At 41.6% G+C, this 19,881-nt stretch overlaps 1 pseudogene and 1 gene segment (V, D, J or C); both read left to right on the forward strand.

Moving 5' to 3' along the window:
* Positions 1–1,109: 1,109 nt before the first annotated feature.
* On the forward strand, positions 1,110–1,709 carry LOC129149054 (T cell receptor alpha variable 13-2-like). The segment is given in 2 exon segments: positions 1,110–1,164; positions 1,324–1,709. Coding segments are annotated over 2 exon segments (438 nt in total).
* Positions 1,710–6,458: 4,749 nt separating this feature from the next.
* Positions 6,459–7,315, forward strand: LOC129149015 (L-lactate dehydrogenase A chain-like; annotated as a pseudogene).
* The last annotated feature ends 12,566 nt before the right edge of the window (positions 7,316–19,881 follow it).

Here is a 19,881-nt window from a genome sequence, read left to right on the forward strand (position 1 = left end):
CAGGGAAGTAGGAGTATATGCTAGAGGAGTGGGCCTATACTTTAGAAGAAATTCCATTAAAGATATGAATCAGTAATTGCATTTTAGGATATATCACCTCTTTTTATATGAGAAAATGAAGCCACTTTAAGAATAAACATACATGTGTTTATATTTTCTGAATCTGCAGCCTGATGTTTTCTCAGATGCTATATTCTTTCAATATTTTGAAGAATATAAATCATAGCATTGGAAAAGATTTCTTAAAGCATGTCAGATTTCTCATTGCAAATCAACCCAATGAATGGGTCAAATTGTTTCCTATAGTTGAAATATAATAACACATAGAAAATATCCCCCTGATCCCTTATCATTTAGATTAAATGTTTTACTTTTCACCATGGTCATTATTGATGGAAGATGCCTCATTTTGACGGTTGGTACTGTCAGTTCTCTGGGAATAGCAAGGTCACAGGCAAGACCAGCTTAGAGGCGCAGCGTGAGCAAGTAGGCACTTGAAATATCGAGTGATCTCCTCCCTTGTACTCTGCTGTTTGACTTACATGTTCTTTTTTAAAAGAGTTTTTATTCATAACAGAAAATAGTGATGACAGATTTAGCTAAAAAGGAATGTTTTATATTTTCTTTGTTGAAGAGACTGCTTCCCTGATTTCAAACATGTAAACCCAGGCCATCGTTGAACAAATACCAGCAGCATCTGTCTCTTTACAACATATTAACAATGACTCAGTAGCGTGCAGGGGTAGCAATCTTGATCTCTACATTCTTACTTAATCTCTGGTCTAAAAGCTAATTTGTTTCACTTATTGCTGACTTTGCATGTCTGAGTCTCTCATAGGAAACAGGGTAAGAACATTTAACAGCAAGTTCAGTAGTTGTGAATGTAACCACAAGGTGGCAGTGCACCTCTGCTGATGCAGGGCATGGGGAGGGTGCATTTGAGTGGATTCTGAATGATGGGCTTTGGCAGAAGCACAGTCTTTTTCTTACTGGCTGGGTGGAATGTGAGGAAGCCCTCTGACTGTCAGAGGAAGGGAGGGGTGACTTGACAACAGCAGTAGCTCCCCTGGCTGTGATCGCAGGTCCACAATTGACCCTGAGTGGGAAGAACGATGAAGATGTCCACTGGAGCTTTGTTCATGTTCCTGTGGCTGCAGCTGGACTGTGAGTTGAGGGTTTATGGGAAACAATATATTAGTGGGTATTCTTTAGAAGCAACACTGGCTTTATTCAGGTTTCCTTAGTTACTGTGGAAAAAGAAAATGATGAAGTTTAATGATCTGGTCACTCTTCTTGTTTCTCTGACTCTTTCTTTCTGCACAGGGGTCAGCCATGGAGAGAAAGTGGATCAGCATCTTTCCACCCTGAGTGTCCAGGAGGGAAACACCGCTGTTATCACCTGTTCTTATTCGGACAGCGCCTCAAACTACTTTCCTTGGTATAAGCAAGAACCTGGAAAAGGTCCCCAGTTCATTATAGACATTCGTTCAAATAAGGACAAAAACCCAGTTGAAAGGCTCACTGCTTTCTTGAATAAGACGGCCAAACATCTCTCCCTGCACATCGCAGCCACCCAACCTGGAGACTCAGCCGTCTACTTCTGTGCAGCGAGTACACATTGCTTCCCAGGCACCTGCATCCTGTACACAAACCTGCGAGTGGGGCAGACCTCTCTGCCTGGGACAGACCTTCAAGCACAGCATTTGTGAAATTGTCTGCAAGTGGAAATTGTCTGCAAGTTGTATGTTAAAAATACATAATAGGAAGGTTAGTTTCAAGATGACCTAGGACAGTGGTCGGCAAACTGATTAGTCAACAGAGCTAAATATCAACAGTACAACGATTGAAATTTCTTTTGAGAGCCAAATTTTTTAAACTTAAACTTCTTCTAATGCCACTTCTTCAAAGTAGACTCTCCCAGGCCGTGGTATTTAGTGGAAGAGCCACACTCAAGGGGCCAAAGAGCCACATGTGGCTCACGAGCAGCAGTTTGCCAACCAGGTCCTAGGAAGTGTTAGAACATTTTGTTCTACGACTGTTGCATAATGTTCAAATTGAGGCTTTAAAGTGACTTTACATTTGCTATTTAGATTTCTCTCCTATAAAACTCCTTAGTCTCAATATCATAATACTTATTAAAGATAATATTGTGTTTTGAAAATGGCATTTATTTTTCTGATTTTAAATCATTATACAGGGTGGGGTAAAAAGTAGGTTTACAGTCGTGAGTACACTAAACAGAGTTTATCCTTTTATTATAATTTACTAATTATTGTATTATTTATTTGTATTACAATTGTAAACCTACTTTTGCCCCACCCTGTATTTCAAATATAGAAAATATATAAATACAAAATATAAAATTAATAATTCTGTATTTAGGTAATGTGGCAAATGTTTGGATTATTCTACAAATTTTCATTGTTATTAGATTCATGATTTTTTCACCTCTTATATCCTGTGTTAAGCATTCCCTGTTTCATCAAGTCTTTTTAAACATCTGCTTTTAAATAGGTCTGTGAGTGATTGTAATAAATTTAATTTCCTATGTTAATTTTCTTCTATAATTGTGGCTAATTGCGACAGTCCTTTCTATGTGCTCTGACCACTTTTTTGTTAAAGAAAATGTGACTTGGTTTTCTTATAGAGCCCAGAGATTCTGTATTTTATTTATGTTTTCAGACCAGATGTGATTTTAGAATGTGAGCTTAAGGTTAAACTCACAAATCTATTCTCTTTTACCAAATTATATATGTATCTGTTCACATTTACTTTATCTTAGAATTTAAAGACAGACTTGTGTTTTATTCACTGTTATAGCTATAGTATCTAGCACAAACTTTTTCACATAATTGATTATTAGTAGATGCTTGTTAAGGAAAGGTGAATTCTGCTATTGATTCATAATTTTCACTTAAGCTTTGTGATAGAATTAAATTTGTAAAATGATTGGTGAATAACAAATCTTTTTAATGTATATATTTGATTATCCATTGTTTAAGAACAAACTATTTCTTTCCACTGATATCTTTGTCATACTAGATAAAGCTTCATTATTTTAAGATAATTAAATTTATTCCTAGGCTTGTAATACCCCCCATTTTTATTGAAATCTTACTTTATGAAGTTTATGGGAATTTTATTTGTATGTATTGATCAGCCACATTACTATTATTAGTGGATTGAACAAATGCATTGGGCTAATTTAGAGACAGCTCGTTACAAATCTCCCTGCCTCATCTTCATGTTTTGACTGAATGAAAATTACTAACCACAACCTTCTTTTTTTTTTTTTAAATTATCTTTTCTAGTGTTATAGATAAATCAATGGAATGAAAGATATTGCATATATAATCAGTTCTCGAATTTGCCCACCCCTGGTCAAGTGTAGGCTATTTTTGAGATCTCTTATATTATTCTTAAGGATGGACATAACTAGCTATTGCTATGGTGAGATGATTCCTCTGACCAAGTTTTGTTTTGTTTTAGCTAACCATTTTGTTCTTATAAGGAAAGTCATCAGATTAAATTAGGTTTACAACATGTGAACAAAAAAGGCCAGTATTGTTGCCTAACACCTCAATGGTTGGGTTTTATTGTTTCCCTCACTATAACCACTAGCACCAGTCTAGTAAAAGCAAGATTTTTTTTCTTGATTGCTCCATTCTCTCTGAGACTGATTGAGGAACAGAGATGTATGGCTTCTATTTTATTGGATTATTCTTCTTAAACCGAGTTAGAAGAGAAAGAGAGAGGGTGAAATTACTATGGAATAACTTATATGAAAATTTATTTGAAGCAGGGGTGGGGAACCTTTTTATTTATGCTAAGGGCCATTTGGGTATTTATAACATCATTTGTTTAATATAACTCAATATAAATTTATGTAGCTATGAAAAAAGCTCCTAGATTTATTGAATTTCAAGTCCTGCCCGCTGCTCTTTTGGCAGGGCCAGACCAAATGATTTCCCGGGCCTTATACAGCCCGAGGGCTGGATGTTACCCACCCCTGATTTAAAGGAAGAAAAAGAAATGCTCTAGCCAGAAGTGCAGAGTCAGTACATACTTAGACACACTCAAGCTTTAAATCTTCACCGTAGTAGGTGTATTTTTTTCTACCATCTCTGGTCAGTTTACTACAACCTTCTCTCTCTCTTGATCCTGCAAAGCCAAGCTGGGTGCTGACAACCTCCCTTTTGCTTGCTTTCCCTAGGACAGTGTTGATTGCTCAAATTTGTGTGGTTTCATCTAGTCCTATAGCGAGGATCCCCTTCTGTGTATGCTCACTAGCTATTTGCAAAAGATCTTTTTAAATATGTATTAAGTTTATTGGGGTGACATTGATTAATAAAATTATATAGGTTTCAAGTGTGCAGCTCTATATCATCTGTATATTGCATCGTGTGTTCACCATTCTAAGTCAAGTCTGTTTCAAACACCATATATTTGAAACCCGTTACCGTCTTCTATTTCCCTCCTATCCCCCCTTTTTCATTCCTCCTGGTAAATGCCATACTGTTGGCTGTGTCTATGAGTTTTTGTTGTTGTTGTTTTTGTCTTTTTGTTTTATATCCCAAAGTTTTATATCTCATATGAATGAAATCATATGGTTCTTAACTTTTTCTATCTGACTTATTTCACTTCCCTTGATATTCTCAAGATCCATCCATATTGTAACAAATGGCAGTATTTCATCTTTTCTAATGGCTGAATAGTATTCCTTGTATATATGTACCACATCTTTATCCAATCATCTATCTAAGGACACTTTGATTGTTTGCATGTTATAGCCACTGTGAACAAAGCTGCAATGAAAATAGGGGTACATATATCTTTATTAAATAAATGATTTCAAATTTTTCAGATAGATACCCAGAAGAGGGATTTCTGGGTCATATGGTCACTGATCACTTAATTTTCTGAGGAACCTCCATACTGTATGCCGTAGTGGCTGTATCAATTTGTATTCCCACAGTGTATGAGGGTTCCTTTTTCTCCACAACTTCTCCAACACTTGTTGTTTTTTTGTCTTGTTGATAATGGTCATTATAACAGGTGTGAGGTGGTATCTCATTGTGGTCAGGGGTTCACTCTTGTTGCCCTCCTGTGTGCACTGGTAGCTGGGTGGGATGGTGTGTTGGTGAGGCTCTGAGTTTTGGAGGTGCTGGGGGGTCAGTTGTGGGGTTCCATGGGCAAGGTGTCCTCAGCAGCTTGTGGGCAGGTTCCTGATAGCATCCGTGTGGTGGTTAATAGGATCTGTGTCCCATTACTGCCCACTGAGAGCCCTGGCTGATGTTCTCCCAGGAGCTCCCCATTTCCTGTTGGGGCAGCACACTTCAGTATTCTGGTGAAGCCAGAAAGAGGTGTGTCTCTTTTGCAGTGTCCCCCCAAACTGGGGGAGTTAGCTACTCAGTCACATGCTCTCACTTTTCTCATGGGAAAAGTCAAAGACCTAGAAGATTTCTCTTGATACTGAGTAGTGCTGCATGGGGTGGATGCTTGACTAGGGCAGTGGTTGGCAAACTCATTAGTCTACAGAGCCAAATATCAACAGTACAACGATTGAAATTTCTTTTGAGAGTCAAATTTTTTAAACTTAAACTTCTTCTAACGCCACTTCTTCAAAATAGACTTGCCCAGGCCATCGTATTTTGTGGAAGAGCCACACTCAAGGGGCCAAAGAGCCACATGTGGCTCGTGAGCCACAGTTTGCCGACCACGGGACTAGGGCATTGTGAACTTGGTCTTCTTGCCCTTTAAAATGCTTCCAATCTCAGGTATTTTGGCTTCCACATTGTGTTTCTCCCACAGTGTAGCTTCCCTGCTGAACTCCTGGGCTTTCTCAAAGGCACTCAATTTAGTGTATGATTGTAATATTATGTAATGTTTTTTGGTGATGGAAGATGGTAGAAAATTCATATTTCACCATTTTGATATCAGTGTTTTTAATTTTTATTTTAAATAATCATATTAAAATGACTATTTTTGGTGTACAGTTCTGTGATTATTTGAGAAAGAGAGAGAGAAAACATAAATTTGTTGTTCCACTTATTTATGAATTCACTGGTTGATTCTTGTATGTGCCCTGACCGAGGATTGAACCCACAACCTTAATGTATCTGGATGATGCTCTAACCAACTGAGCTACCCAACCAGGGCTGTTCTGTGAACTTTGGGCACATTGTATAGATCACATAATCATCACATGATTATGATACAAAACAATTACATGTAGTATTTTTAAAAAAGTGCCAACATCCAGTTTCATCATAGATGCAAGAACTGAACATAGCAGTTGAACAAATCATCAGTCTTTTTTTTCAATATACTGTTTTACTCATGTTCATTTTTTGATTTAATTGTTTTTAGATCAAGAGTTGGTTAATCCAAAAGGAAATCCGTGTTGGCTGCCCACCATGTACTCCTGATTCCTTTTGGTTCTCAGTCCAGTGCAGCAACTATCAAAGATCAGCTGCTTGTGAATCTTCTTAAGGAAGAACAGAGCCCCCAGAATAAGATTACAGTCATTGGGGTGGGTGCTGTTGGCATGGCCTGTGCCATCAGTATCTTAATGAAAGACTTGGCAGATGAGCTTGCTCTTGTTGATGTCATGGAAGAAAATTAAATGAAGAGATGATGGATCTCCAGGATGGCAGTCTTTTCCTTAGAACACCAAAAATTGTTTCTGGCAAAGACTATAATGTTACTGCAAACCTGAAGCTGGTTACTGTCACAGCTGGGGCCCATCAACAAGAGGGAGGAAGCCCTCTTAATTTGGCCCAGTGTAACTCGAGCATCTTTAAATTCATCATTCTTAATGTTGTAAAATACATTCACAACTGCAAATTGCTTATTGTTTCCAACCCAGTGGATGTCTTGACCTATGTGGCTTGTAAGATAGGCGGCTTTCCCCAAAACCGTGTTATTGGAAGTGGTTGCAATCTGGAGTCAGCCTGGTTTGTTGTCTAGTGGAGGAAACACTGGCGTTCACCCATTAAGCTGTCATCGGTGGGTCGTTGGGGAGCATGGAGACTCTAGTGTGCCTGTGTGGAGTGGAGTGAATGTTGCTGTTGTCTCACTAAAGAATCTGCACCGTGCTTTAAGCACTGATTCAGATAAGAACCAGTGGAAAGAAGTTCACAAACAGGTGACTGACAGTGCTTATGAGGTGATCAAACTGAAAGGCTACACATTATGTGCCATTGGATTATCTGTGGTCGATTTAGCAGAGAGTGTGATGAAGAATCTTAGGCAGGTGCATCCAATTTCCACCATGATTAAGGTTCTCTATGGAATAAAAGAAGCAGTCTTTTAATATCTTACCTTATAATAGACAAATATGCAAATTGACCGCACCTTTGCTATGCCCAAGCCACGCCCACCAACCAAGCCACGCCCATCAACCACGCCCACCAGGAAACCGTTGCAGGGAAGCTGGGGTGTGGCGGAGCCCAAGGCCGGGAAAGCCGCCTGAGGCTTTCCCGGCCTTGGGCGCCAGCGGGGTGCCTGCGCCAATCGCAGGAGACCACTGGGGGTCGGCTCCTGCGATCGGGTAGCAGGGACGCTGGGTGCAGCCAAGCCCAAGGCCACCGCCCAGGACCAAGCCCGGACCCTGAAAGAAGGCAGAAGGTGGTGGCCACAGCCAAGGTCTGGGTCCCCGGTGCCGGCAGAAAACTGGTGCAGGAAGCCAGGTGAATGAAGGTCTATTGCACGAATCTTCGTGCAAATGGGCTACTAGTATATATATATATATATATAATTGATTTTTTTTACAGAGACGAAGGAAGAGGGATAGAGAGTTAGATAAACCGATGAGAGAGAAACATTGATCCGCTGCCTCCTGACACACCTCCTACTGGGGATGTGCCTGCAAGCAAGGTACATGTCCTGGACCAGGATCTAACCTGGGACCCTTCAGTCTGCAGGTCGACGCTCTATCCACTGAGCCAAACTGGTTAAGGTGAAGTTGTCTTTTTGAGAGTTCTTTGCATCTTGGGATAGATGTTGTAAAGGTGACTCTGACACCTGAGGAAGAAGCCAGTTTGAAGAAGGTACCAATAAACTTTGGGGGATCCAGAAAGAGCTGCAGGTTTTTAAAAAAATATATTTTTATTGATTTCAGAGAGGAAGGGAGGGGGAGGGAGAAATAGAAACATTAATGATGAGAGAATCACTGATCGGCTGCCTCCTGCACACCCCACATTGGGGATCGAGCCCACAAACCCCACTCGTGCCCTTGACTGGAATAGAACCTGGAACCCTTCAGTCCGCAGGCTGATGGGAAAAGCTGCAGTTTTAAAGCCTTCAGATGTCGTACCACCTAACTGTCTAGGCTACCATAGGATTTTAGTTGGAGATTGTGCATGTTGTCCTTTTCATCTGATCTGTGACTAAAAACATCAGTTTCCTAAAGATAGAAATGGTCGTGGTTCACAAAGCCTTGCATCTGTATGCTGATGCTGGATGGTACTCATCTTTGTAGTCCTAAACTGGTTACTGTGACCTAGTTCCACCTCCTCAAAGGCACCACTGCCACTATAGTTGCCCTTCCATCTAGATGTGTGTCCACTGTGTGTTATATAACTTGTCATATCTTTACCCAACTTGCTTATTGCAACCTTTTTTTCTCCAATCACATCCTGGGATCCAATGTATAAATCTAATATTGAGTGTTTTATGCATAACTGTTCTAAAGGATCTTATTTTGTGTATTATATTTATCAGAATAGTGTACATTGCCATATAATGTAAAAAGGGAATTCTACCTATAAATAATGCAGCCAGCTATCTGTGTCATACCAACTAACACACCAAATAATCCTTCAGCAATGAAAAAAATATTTGGAGTTTAAAATTTTTATCATTTTAAAATATATTTTAACCATTTAAAAATTTAAGTGTATAATCCAGTGGCATTAAGTACATTTACATTGTTATTTGACCTGTACCACCATCTACCTCTGGAACTCTATTCATCCTGAAAATGGAAAAATGTACTCATTAAGCAGTAACTCACCATGCCCTATACCTTCCAGCTCCTGGCAACTATCTTTCTACTTCTTTTTATGGTTTGACTATTTTAGATACTTAATAAAAGTGGAATTATGCAATATTTGTTATATTGTAACATTTCATCTAGCATAATGCTCTGACAGTTCACCTATATTAAATCACTTGTCAGAATTTCTTTCCTTTTTAAGGTTGAGTAATATTCCAGTGGGTATATGTACCACATTTTGTTTATTCATTCATGTGTTGATGGACATTTGGATTGCTTCCATCTTTTGGTGGAAACATGTATATATCAATATTTTGGGCATATATCCAAATTCTTCTCTCTCTCTCTCTCTCTCTCTCTCTCTCTCTCTCTCTCTCTAAGTAGATGGAAGTAGAATTACTGGATCATATGACAATTCTATTTAAAATTTGAGAAACATTTATATTGATTAGTTTGAAGAATTATAGTCTAGACTGCTTTATCACTAGCAAGTTTACTCACTAGCCATAAATGAAGTTTAATTTCCTGGTGTACAAAATTCTGGGAGAGTTGGTCACCCTCGCTACAGTGCATTGCTTAAGTCAGATGCCTAATAATTGATCTGAAAGAAAAGGCCAAGCCACTACCTAGCAGTCGGCTCCTGAATTGCAGTTTGTATATCCTTTGTATGTTTCTTGTTTTGGTGAAAGAGTCAAACCTGCAATTGTTTAATTATTTGCATAAATAAGGAACTTTTAAAATACTTTTTTTTCTTTATTAAGGTACTAGTGGCACAGTGCATGAACTTTGTGCACGGGGGGGGGGGGGGGGGGGGAAAGGAGTTTCCCTCAGCCCGACCTGCACCCTGTCCAATCTGGGACCCCTCGTGGGATGTCCGACTGCTGGGGGATGTCCCTGTTCGACTGCCAGGGAATGACCCTGTGGGAACGGGCCTAAACCAGCAGTTGGACATCCCTCTTGCAATCTGGGACTGCTGGCTCTTAACCGCTCACCTGCCTGCCTGCCTTATTGCCCCTAACCACTCTGCCTGCCAGCCTTCTCGCCCCTTACTTCCCCCCACACTGGTCTGCTCGCCCCCAGCAGCCCTCCCTGGCCAGCCTCATGGCCCCCAACTGCCCTCCCTGGCCAGAGGCACATCCGTGGCCGGGTGCAGAACTCTTGCCTCATTGCTGGGGCAACGGCGCAAGTGTCTCCCCCTGGCCGCTCTGTGCCTGCTGTCCAGAGTCCCTCCATGGCTGGGGTGGAATGCTGGCTTCATCACCACAGCGAGGAAGCAAACATTTCACCAGGCTGGTCACGCTGCCTGCTTTCAGTGGCTGCTCCACCCCACCCCAGGACTGGAGGACTTCAGCAGGGCTGAGAGGACTGGGTGCCCCCATTTTGTGGCTATGGGTGCTGCCAGCTTTGTGACGGAGTGACAGTCAATTTGCATATTCCCTCATTATTATATAGGACTAGAGGCCCGGTGCACAAAATTTGTGCACAGGGGTGGGGGTGTCCATCAGCCCAGCTGGCTCCCTCTCCAATCTGGGACCCCTCAGAGGATGTCTGACTGCTGGTTTAGGGATCGGGCCTAATCCGGCAGTCAGACATCCCTTTCGCAATCTGGGACTGCTCGCCTGCCTGCCTGCCTGATCGCCTCTAACTGCATTGGCCTGCCGGCCTGATTTCCCCTAACTGCTCCCCCCTACCTGCCTTATTGCCCCTTAACTTCCCTCCCCTGCTGGCCTGATCACCCCTAACTGCCCTCCCCTGATGGCCTGATCGCCCTTAACTGCTCTCCCCTGCTGGCCTGATCATCCTAACCACTTCTGCCTTGGCCCCCGCCACTGTGGCTTTGTCCGGAAAGACATCAAGAAGGTGTCTGGTCTAATTAGCATATTACCCTTTTATTAGTATAGATTACATATGCATCCTTATCCCCCCATTGCCCCTCTTCTCCCTCGCTCATGCCCTCCCCTGAACCCCGGTGTCTGTGTCCATTGGTTAGACTTATATGAATGCATACAAGTCCTTTGGTTGATATCTCCCCCTTTCCCTCACCCTCCCCTACCTCCCCTCTGAGGTTTGATGGTCTGATCAATGTTTCTATGTCTCTGGATCTGTTTTTGCTCATCAGTTTATTTTGTTCATTATATTCCACAAGAGAGTGAGATCATGTGATATTTATCTTTCTCTGACTGACTTATTTCGCTTAGCATAATGCTCTCCAGTTCCATCCATGCTGTTGTAAAGGGTAGGAGTTTCTTCCTTTTTAGAGCAGTGTAGTATTCCATTGTGTAGATGTACCAGAGTTTTTTAATCTACTCATCTGCTAATGGGCACACTTAGACTGTTTCCAAATCTTAGCTACAGTAAGATATTTTAAGGACTCAAGAAGTAATTTTTCTATCCTCTAGTCTTTCTTAGAAATTTTCTCTGAAAATAATCTATAATGAAATCCAAGGAACAGGTTTTTGCTATTAGAGAGATCTATTTTCAAAATTATTAGCTTTGCTATGTGCTTTCCAGACACTTGTGAGCTTTGTTTCATTATTTATTAAATAGGAGAGCAATATTGTCTTTAATATTTTACTGTGACAAGTTATTGATATATTGATTGACAAACAATAGATAATCCCTTAATGATAGTAACCTCAGTAGGTTCAGAAAAAGCATTTGACAAATCCTACATCCATTCCTTATTAAAAATTCAAGAAAATTAGGAATGGAAGGGAATTTCTTGAACTTAAAAAGGGCATCTACAAAAACCTTATATAAAATGGCATATTTGATGGTGAAAGGCTGAATGCTTTCCAGCTATGATCAGGAATAAGGAAAGAAGTTTGGCTCCCACCTCTTGTATTTAATATTTTACTAGAGGTTTTAGTCAGTGCAATAAGGCAAATAGATAAATAGTTTTATCTCTCTATGATGGAATACTTATTCAGCAAGAAAAAAGAATGGACCATACAAGAATTCCAAAATTATTATGCTGAGAGACAGAAACAGACAGAAGAGTACATATAATTCCATTTACATAAAACTAGGGGCCCAGTGCACAAATTCATTCACCTTGAAAGGAACTGTGGGCCGTGAGGCTGCAGTGGGCACAGGGGTGGGTCTTGGCCCATCCTCTGCACCCCCGCCCAGCCCTTCCCGCTGCAGTCCCTGGTTCCTGTCTGCCAGCAGCCCTGCTCCTGCTTCCGCTGCTCCCACGCACTGAGGGTGCTCGCACCCGCTGACGGCGTGAAGCGATTGGGGCCAGTGCCAGCAGCGGGTGCGAGTGGAGCTGACACCGTCATTGTTTGCGAGCATTGGCTGCTGCCCCAATTGCCCCTCAGGAGCAGGGGTAGATGGAGAAGCCCTCAGGGGCTATCAGGGCCAGGTGCCACCGCTCGCACCTGCTGATGGCGCTGAGTGATTGGGATTGGCGCCAGGTGCTGGCAGTGGATGTGAGCAGTGACGCCAGGCACTGGCATTGGGTGTGAGAGGTGGCTGCCAGCCCCGATCACTCCTCATGAGCAGGGGGATGTGGAAAAGTCCTGAGGGGTGATCAGGGCTGGCAGCTTCCACTCACACCTACTGACAGTGCCGAGTGATCGGGGCCAGTGCTGGGCACCATCAGTGGGTGCGAGTGGTGGCTCTGGTGCCAGCAGCAGGTGTGAGTGCCTGGTGGGACTGTGCCACGCAGGAGCAAAGAATTTTCACTAACCACCAGAGGCTCACCCTGATGACAGTGACCTGCGCCCTGCCTTGGTCTGGTGCCCCCACTCACCTTCTCCACCATCCTGCGGTGGCCGAAGCCCACCATGTTCCGTGCTCTGCCTCCTGCTGCCGACGCCCGCCATGTCTCACATGTGCCACCTGGTGATTAGCACACGTAATAGTGACTGGTGGTTGCGGTTGTTTGGTTGTTCGGTTGTTCCAAAGTTTGGTCTACTTGCATATTAGGGTTTTATATATATAGATTATAAAATATGCACACTAATTTATGACAGAGGTCTGCCCTGAAAATGGGAATGGAAGGTAGAGAGATGGTTGAGGGAAGGATTACAAAGAGACATGGAGGAACTTTTGGAGTGACGCATATGTTCATTATCTTGATTGTGTTAATGATTTCACAAGTATAAAAAAAACATTAAATCTGCCATGGCCAGTTTAACTCAGTGGATAGAGGGTCGGCCCAGGGACCGAAAGGTTGTAGGATTGATTCCTGGTTAAGGGCATGTACCTTTACTGCAGGTTCCCCAGCCCTGTAGGGGTGTGTGCAGGAGGCAGCCAGTCAATGTGTCTCTCTTACATGAATGTTTCTTTCTCTTTCTCTCTTCCCCTCCTCCTTCCCATCCACTCTGTCTCTGGAAAGCAATGGAAAAAAATATCCTTGGGTAAGGATTAAAAAAAAAGTCAAATCTTAGAAAAATTGTTTAAGTAGATGGCTTATTTTTATGAAAATTATGCATTTATAAAGCCATTAAATATCAAAATTGAACAAATATTTTCTCTCAATGTTGTACAAGTTTTCTCCTGTGATCCAAGATGCAAAATCTGTCTCCTCTAGGTTCTCACTGGCCTTAAATTATGTTTTTAAAAAGTATATATAACCACTTTGTACACCTAAATAATTATTAGGCTAAATAATTTACTTTCAACCCAGCATCAGCTGAACTTATTTTTTTTCTCCTCATATATCAGAATAGAAGTTCATAGCTGCCTTTCCAGAATTCCTTTCTAGCATAATTTTGTGGTGGGTTTTGAAAATGTCATTTGGAAGGTGGAGGAGAAATGAACTATCTGGGCCTGAATTTCTTAAGAGTACATCTAGGAGATTATTCACACATTAACTCTGAGGACTAATGAAGCATCTTTATATCTGAATCTCTGGAGAGAGAACTACAGGAAAGAGCTGAGCTTCCATGTACATGTCTATGGATACTGTTTACAGGGCCTTACAGAAAGATGTGTCCTTCTCCAGAACTCTATCCTGAAAACTCTTAGAGTTTTATTGTGTTTTATAAATGAACTAGAGGCCCGATGCATGAAAATTCATGCACTGGAAGTGGGGGTGGGGGGGGAGTCCCTCAGCCCAGCCTGCTCCCTCTCATGGTCTTGGAGCCCTCCCTGATATGTGTGAATGGGAGGGAGTGGGGTGGGAGTCTACCCAGCGATCAGGGGAAGGCAACATCCCCATCACACCTCTGCTGCTGCCACTGCCAGCAGCGCAAGCCTTGGTCGGCCCTGGTTACCTGAGCCTGGGCAGCCGCCATCCAAGGCTTGACTGCACCGAGGTCTGGGCAGATGGGGGGCTGAGGGGACTGCGGGATTCCAGAGGCAGGCGCCCTGACAGGGCTGATGGGACTGGGCGCCGCCAACTTTGAGGGCATGACAGTCAATTAGCATATTCCTCCTTATTGGCTGTGGGCGCCACCGTCTTTGAGGGCAGGGCAGTCATTTAGCATATTTCCTCCTTATTGGCTGTGGGCGTTGCCATCTTTGTGACAATGCGAGGGTCAATTAGCATATTCCCTCTTTATTAGATAGGATGGTTGTAAAAAGAGAATTAAAGAAGTGCTTCCTTTTGATGCTGGCACTTCATAGAAAAAGAGTAGGTTTAAAAATTTGTGTAGTCATAGGGACATTTGTCCATGCATCCCAGAGATTTCTCCTTGATCTTTGAAAACTATCAATCTCTAGAACAGTTATCACAAATAAGATCTTGTAAACTGCTATCAGTTTGACTGCAATAAAACCACGTGTGTGAGGTTTATTAGTTACAAATTAGTGGGTATCAATGCTGGAAAATATGATTCATAAAATTAGTGGTGAGGTCCAAGAATTTATAATTTTAAATAATTCACACATATCAGCTATTGCATGAATATCAGCTGGCATATCTTTAACAATCTGAAAAGCTGTGAAAAAAGAGCCCTAACTTATACTCCAGGCTTTTGCTGTAAATCCACATCTTTGGGGTTCTCTATACTGTCAGGGAAAATTATTTTATTAAAGTTTGGCCACAAAATTTGGCAGATGGATGGTAGTAGAAAGCAGTTTTGAAGCTATAACTGATCCAGATAGGTTAGCTGCCTTATCTTGGAATGAGTGAAATAGAAATAATGAGAGGATAAGACACTGATCTCAGTTCATTTTTTAGTGAGTTGGTAACTTAAATTATGATGTTTCTTCTGTCTAGGATTCATACTTTTTATTTTAATGATTCTGAAATTCAGCAATATTTGACTATTGATAAGACAGTGTTACTTTTTCACCCCTGAAAAGCTTTCATTAAAAAAAAATAGCATTCTTTATAATTGGTACAATTTTAAAGTCAAGGAATACTGTATCTCATGTAGTAGTGAAGCCTCAATGAAAGACTTTTTATTTCTATTTAATTTTTAAAATATTTAGTAATCATGTAATAAATGTCAGTCACTGTTCTATATTGGGGTATAGTGCTAAAAAGTGAAGATCACTCAATAAAGATTTGACTTCTTTTTAGTTCCTCTGATTTCAACCCCAAACCCTTTTGACAGTCAATGAATTGTAGGCAGGCCCACAATGGATACATGAGTATATAAAGTACTGCATTAAAATGCTCAAAAAAGTTGATACCTTCCAACGATAGATATACACTGAGATGCAGTGTTAAAGGATTCCCATGTCAGGCATTGTCATAAGAAAATAAAGAGACCTGAAAACCTATAAGAGTCATCGTCCAGATTTTTTTTCTGAGACATAAATCAAGTCAGAGATGAGAATGTATGCCACTTAGGAAGAGCCTAAGAATCATGTATCCCCCTTCTGGTCAGGATATCAGTATAGGTAAATGCACTACTCTCATCCTCTCACAACCATATAATAATTACAACTAAACCAAAGAACAACCATCATTCGAAACTGCCTGAAATCCAGCTGAATGGAAGTCCTACAACTAGGCACACAATAACGAAGCCACATTGAGACTGGCAGGAAGGACAGAGATACAGAACAGGCTGGTGCCACACCCACATATAGTGGATAAAAATTGGGAGGGATATATCTCAGCTGCAGATGTGCCCCCTGAGGAGTGAGGGGTCCCAGCTCCACACCAGGTCCCCCCCAGCCCAGGGTTCCAGTTCAGGAAGAGAAGTCTCCATAACTTCAGGCTGTAAAAACCAGCAGGGATTGAGACTGAGTGATATTGGGGGGAGAGGGAGAAGGCAGGGGAGAAGGGCTTTTGGAGTTCCCGGTTGTTCTTATAGGGTCCATGCATGGACTTATTTGGACTCTCTCTGACCTCTAGCACCGGGGCAGCAGCTCAAAAGGCTCCAGAGACATATGGGGAGGACCTGAAATGTCTGGCATCAGAGCAAGAGCTGGAGGGCAGCTTTCTCCTGGACAGAGGCCATTGTTTCTCCACAGAGTCATATCTGAGTCTCCATCAACCTGGCTATCATTCTTTGCCCCACCCTAGTAATTCCTTGAGATGTGCCCCACCCAACCTGTAGACACACTCAAGCTGTTTCCAGTGGCTTTTCCACATGAATAGCCTGCCTTGGCTTATGCTTCAGACTTCTCTAAAATCTTTCCAACAAGCAGCATTTGAACTTGGCTACCCCATACCTCTTCCTAAGTGGCCCCAGACCTGATACTAGCATTAGCCAGCCTTGGTTCATACCTTGGCCTCTCCCAGACACCTCCAAGCCCAGCAAAAATAATAGACACCTTCAGGTTGCTTTGTAGCTCATGCCAGGTGGTCCCAGGCAGAACACAGGCAGTGGCTGACCTTGGCCTGCACTTCCTGGGAGGCCCCGAAGCCAATTCAACTCATGGACAGCTTCAGACTACATCGAAGCACCACCCTATCACCCCCACAAGTGACAAATGCAAGGGGCAAACTTAGCAGCTCCCAAAGTCCCACTGAAGTAAGTCCTGCTCTGTGTGGTGGACCCTTGCACAGCCGATTCTCCATGAGGGTAAATCCCTTGCAGCAGATAGACCTGGGATAAATCCCTCCACTGATGTGCCAACAACAATCTTGTAGGTTCACCTACAAGAGGTGGGTGTACAGAGCCTACACAGGTGTGGGGGCACACCTGGAGTGCCCAGCTCACGTGAATGAGGAGGCTGTGCCACTGGACCCTACAGGATACCTATTACATTAGGCCACTCTACCAAGTCTATGAGATGCAGCAGCTCTGCCTAATTCATAGAAACAAAGGGAGGCTGCCAAAATGAGGAGACAAAGAAACATGTCCCAAATGAAAGAAGAGAACAAAACGCCAGAAAAACAACTAAACAAAATTTTGACAAGCAATCTACCAGATGCAGAGTTCAAAACACTGGTTATAAGGATGGTCAATGAACTGAGGGGAAGAATAAAGGAATTTACAGATAACTTCAACAGCATAAAATGGGACATGGGAACCATAAAAAAGATCCAGTCAGAAATGAAGGATATACTAACTGAAAAGAATAATAATTTAAAGGGAATCAAAAGAGTAGATGAAGCAGAGAATCAAATCAGTGATTTGGAATACAGGAAAACAAAACACATTCAATCAGAAAAGCAAAAAGAATTTTAAAAATGAGGATAATGTAAGGAGCCTCTAGGACAACTTCAAGTGTACTAGTATTTGTATCATGGGGGTACCAGAAGGAGAATAGAGAGACCAAGAAGTTGAAAACCTATTTTAAAAAAATAATGATTAAAAACTTCCCTAACTTATTGAAGGAAATAGACATATAAACAAGATGAACTCAAATAGGCCTACACCAAGATACATTATAATTAAAATGCAACAGTTAAAGACAAAAGGAGAACCTTAAAAGCAGCAAGAAAAAAGTAGTTAGTTAATTACAAGAGAGCTCCTATAACACTGTCAGCTGATTTCTCAACAGAAACTTTGCAGGCCAGAAGGGAGTGGCAAGAAATATTTAAAGTAATGAGCAGTAAGGGCCTACAACCAAGATTACTGTATCCAGCAAAACTATCATTTAGAACCCACGGACATATAAAGAGGTTCCCAGACAAGAAAAAGCTGAAGGAGTTCTTAATTGCCAAACCAGTATTGCATGAAATATTGTCTTCTTTAAGAAAAACAAAAAAAAAAAAGATTAAAAATATGAACAATAAGATGGCAATAAAGCATATCTATCAGCAATTGAATCTAAACGACAAAATAAATGAACAAGCAGAACAGAAACCGATTCATATATATAAACATCATTTTGATGTTTTTCAGATGAGAGGGAAGTTGGGGGGATGGGTGGAAAAGGTGAAGAAATTAAGAAGTACAAATTGGTTGTTAGAATGGTCATGAACATGTAAAGTAAAGCATAGAGAAAATAGTGAATATTCTAATATCCATGTATGGGTACAAGATTGATCACTTAATAAGGTATATAATGTTTAATCACTGTGGTGTACACCTGAAACTAATATACTATTATATGTCAACTGTAATTGAAAAAAAAAATTAATTAAAAAAAAAGAGCCATGCATTCCATTTCAGTTTCTCTCCACCAGGGGGTGCTGTTCCCAAACACAAACACATTTCCTATGTGAAATGTAGGTTTTGGTTTATCTTTTCACTTCATGTTAAGAATCAAGAACATTATTTAGGCGACATTGTAGAGATGAACTCGTCTCTGAGCTTAGTGACTGTGGTACTCTTAGTGTTTGGTAAGTAACATGCTTCTTAAAATATGGATTCTTTATTCTATTAAATTCGCAAATTCTTTAACCATAATTTTATTTCAGAGTGTCATGCCCAGGATAATATAGATTTCTTTTCTTTTTCTCCAGGACAAACCCGTGGAAACTCAGTGACCCAGATGGAAGGCCAAGTGACTCTGTTAGAAGGGGCTCCCCTTACTGTGAATTGTACTTATTCAGCCACAGGCTATCCCACTCTTTTCTGGTATGTTCAGCATCCTGGAGAAGGTCCACAGCTCCTCCTGAAAGCCTCAAGGATCAATGAGAATGGAAGCAGCAAAGGATTTGTAGCCACATACCAAAAACAACCAAAGGCCTTCCACTTGGAGAAAGCCTCAGTCCACCAGACAGATTCTGCAATGTACTACTGTGTGCTGGGTGACACAGTGACAGGAACTGCAGGGGGAGCTGAGCACAAACTTGGGAATCTGGACCTATTGTGAGAAACCACCAAGAAACACTGTGATGTTTGCTGTACAATTGTGGAAAGGTTTTGAAATCAGAAGCACTAATTACATTTGAATAATTTAGGTAGACGGTGCTGTGTGTGTGTGTGTGTGTGTGTGTGTGTGTGTGTGTGTGTGTGTATTTTGAGGGCATTTGAGGAATGGAGAATGAAAGTAGAAGGACTGAATGAGAAAATACATAAGTAACAGACTACCCATGCTCTCTACCAGTGCCTTTATCACAAGCAATGACTACTTCTCAAGACCTGCAGAAAATTGGCAGTTAATCATTGATGAATCAAAAATAGCACAAAAAAAGTAAGAAAGCCAAAATAATTGAAATAGAAAAACATAGTATCCTTTATAATAAATAGATAATATACATATTGACTGTCACGCCCTCGCATAAATGGCCACCCCCATGTGATCACAAGATGGCCAGCAGGGAAGGGCAGTTAGGGGTGACTGGGTCAGCAGGGGAGGGCAGTTGGGGGGGACCAGGCCAGCAAAGGAGCAGTTGGGCATTGATCAGGCTGGCAGGTAGTGGTTGGGAGACAGCAGGCCTGGATTGTGAGAGGGATGTCTGACTGCCGGTTTAGGCCTGATCCCTGTGGGATTGGCAGTCAGACATCCCCTGAGGGGTCCCAGATTAGAGAGGGTGCAGGCTTGGCTGAGGGACTCCTGCCCAGTGCACCAGGCCTCTAGTGTATTATACATATTAATTAAATTTTGAATAATATTTTAGGAAAAGTATTCAAAAG

The sequence above is a fragment of the Eptesicus fuscus genome, chromosome 5 (assembly GCF_027574615.1).
Source record: "Eptesicus fuscus isolate TK198812 chromosome 5, DD_ASM_mEF_20220401, whole genome shotgun sequence".
Lineage (NCBI taxonomy): Eukaryota > Metazoa > Chordata > Mammalia > Chiroptera > Vespertilionidae > Eptesicus > Eptesicus fuscus.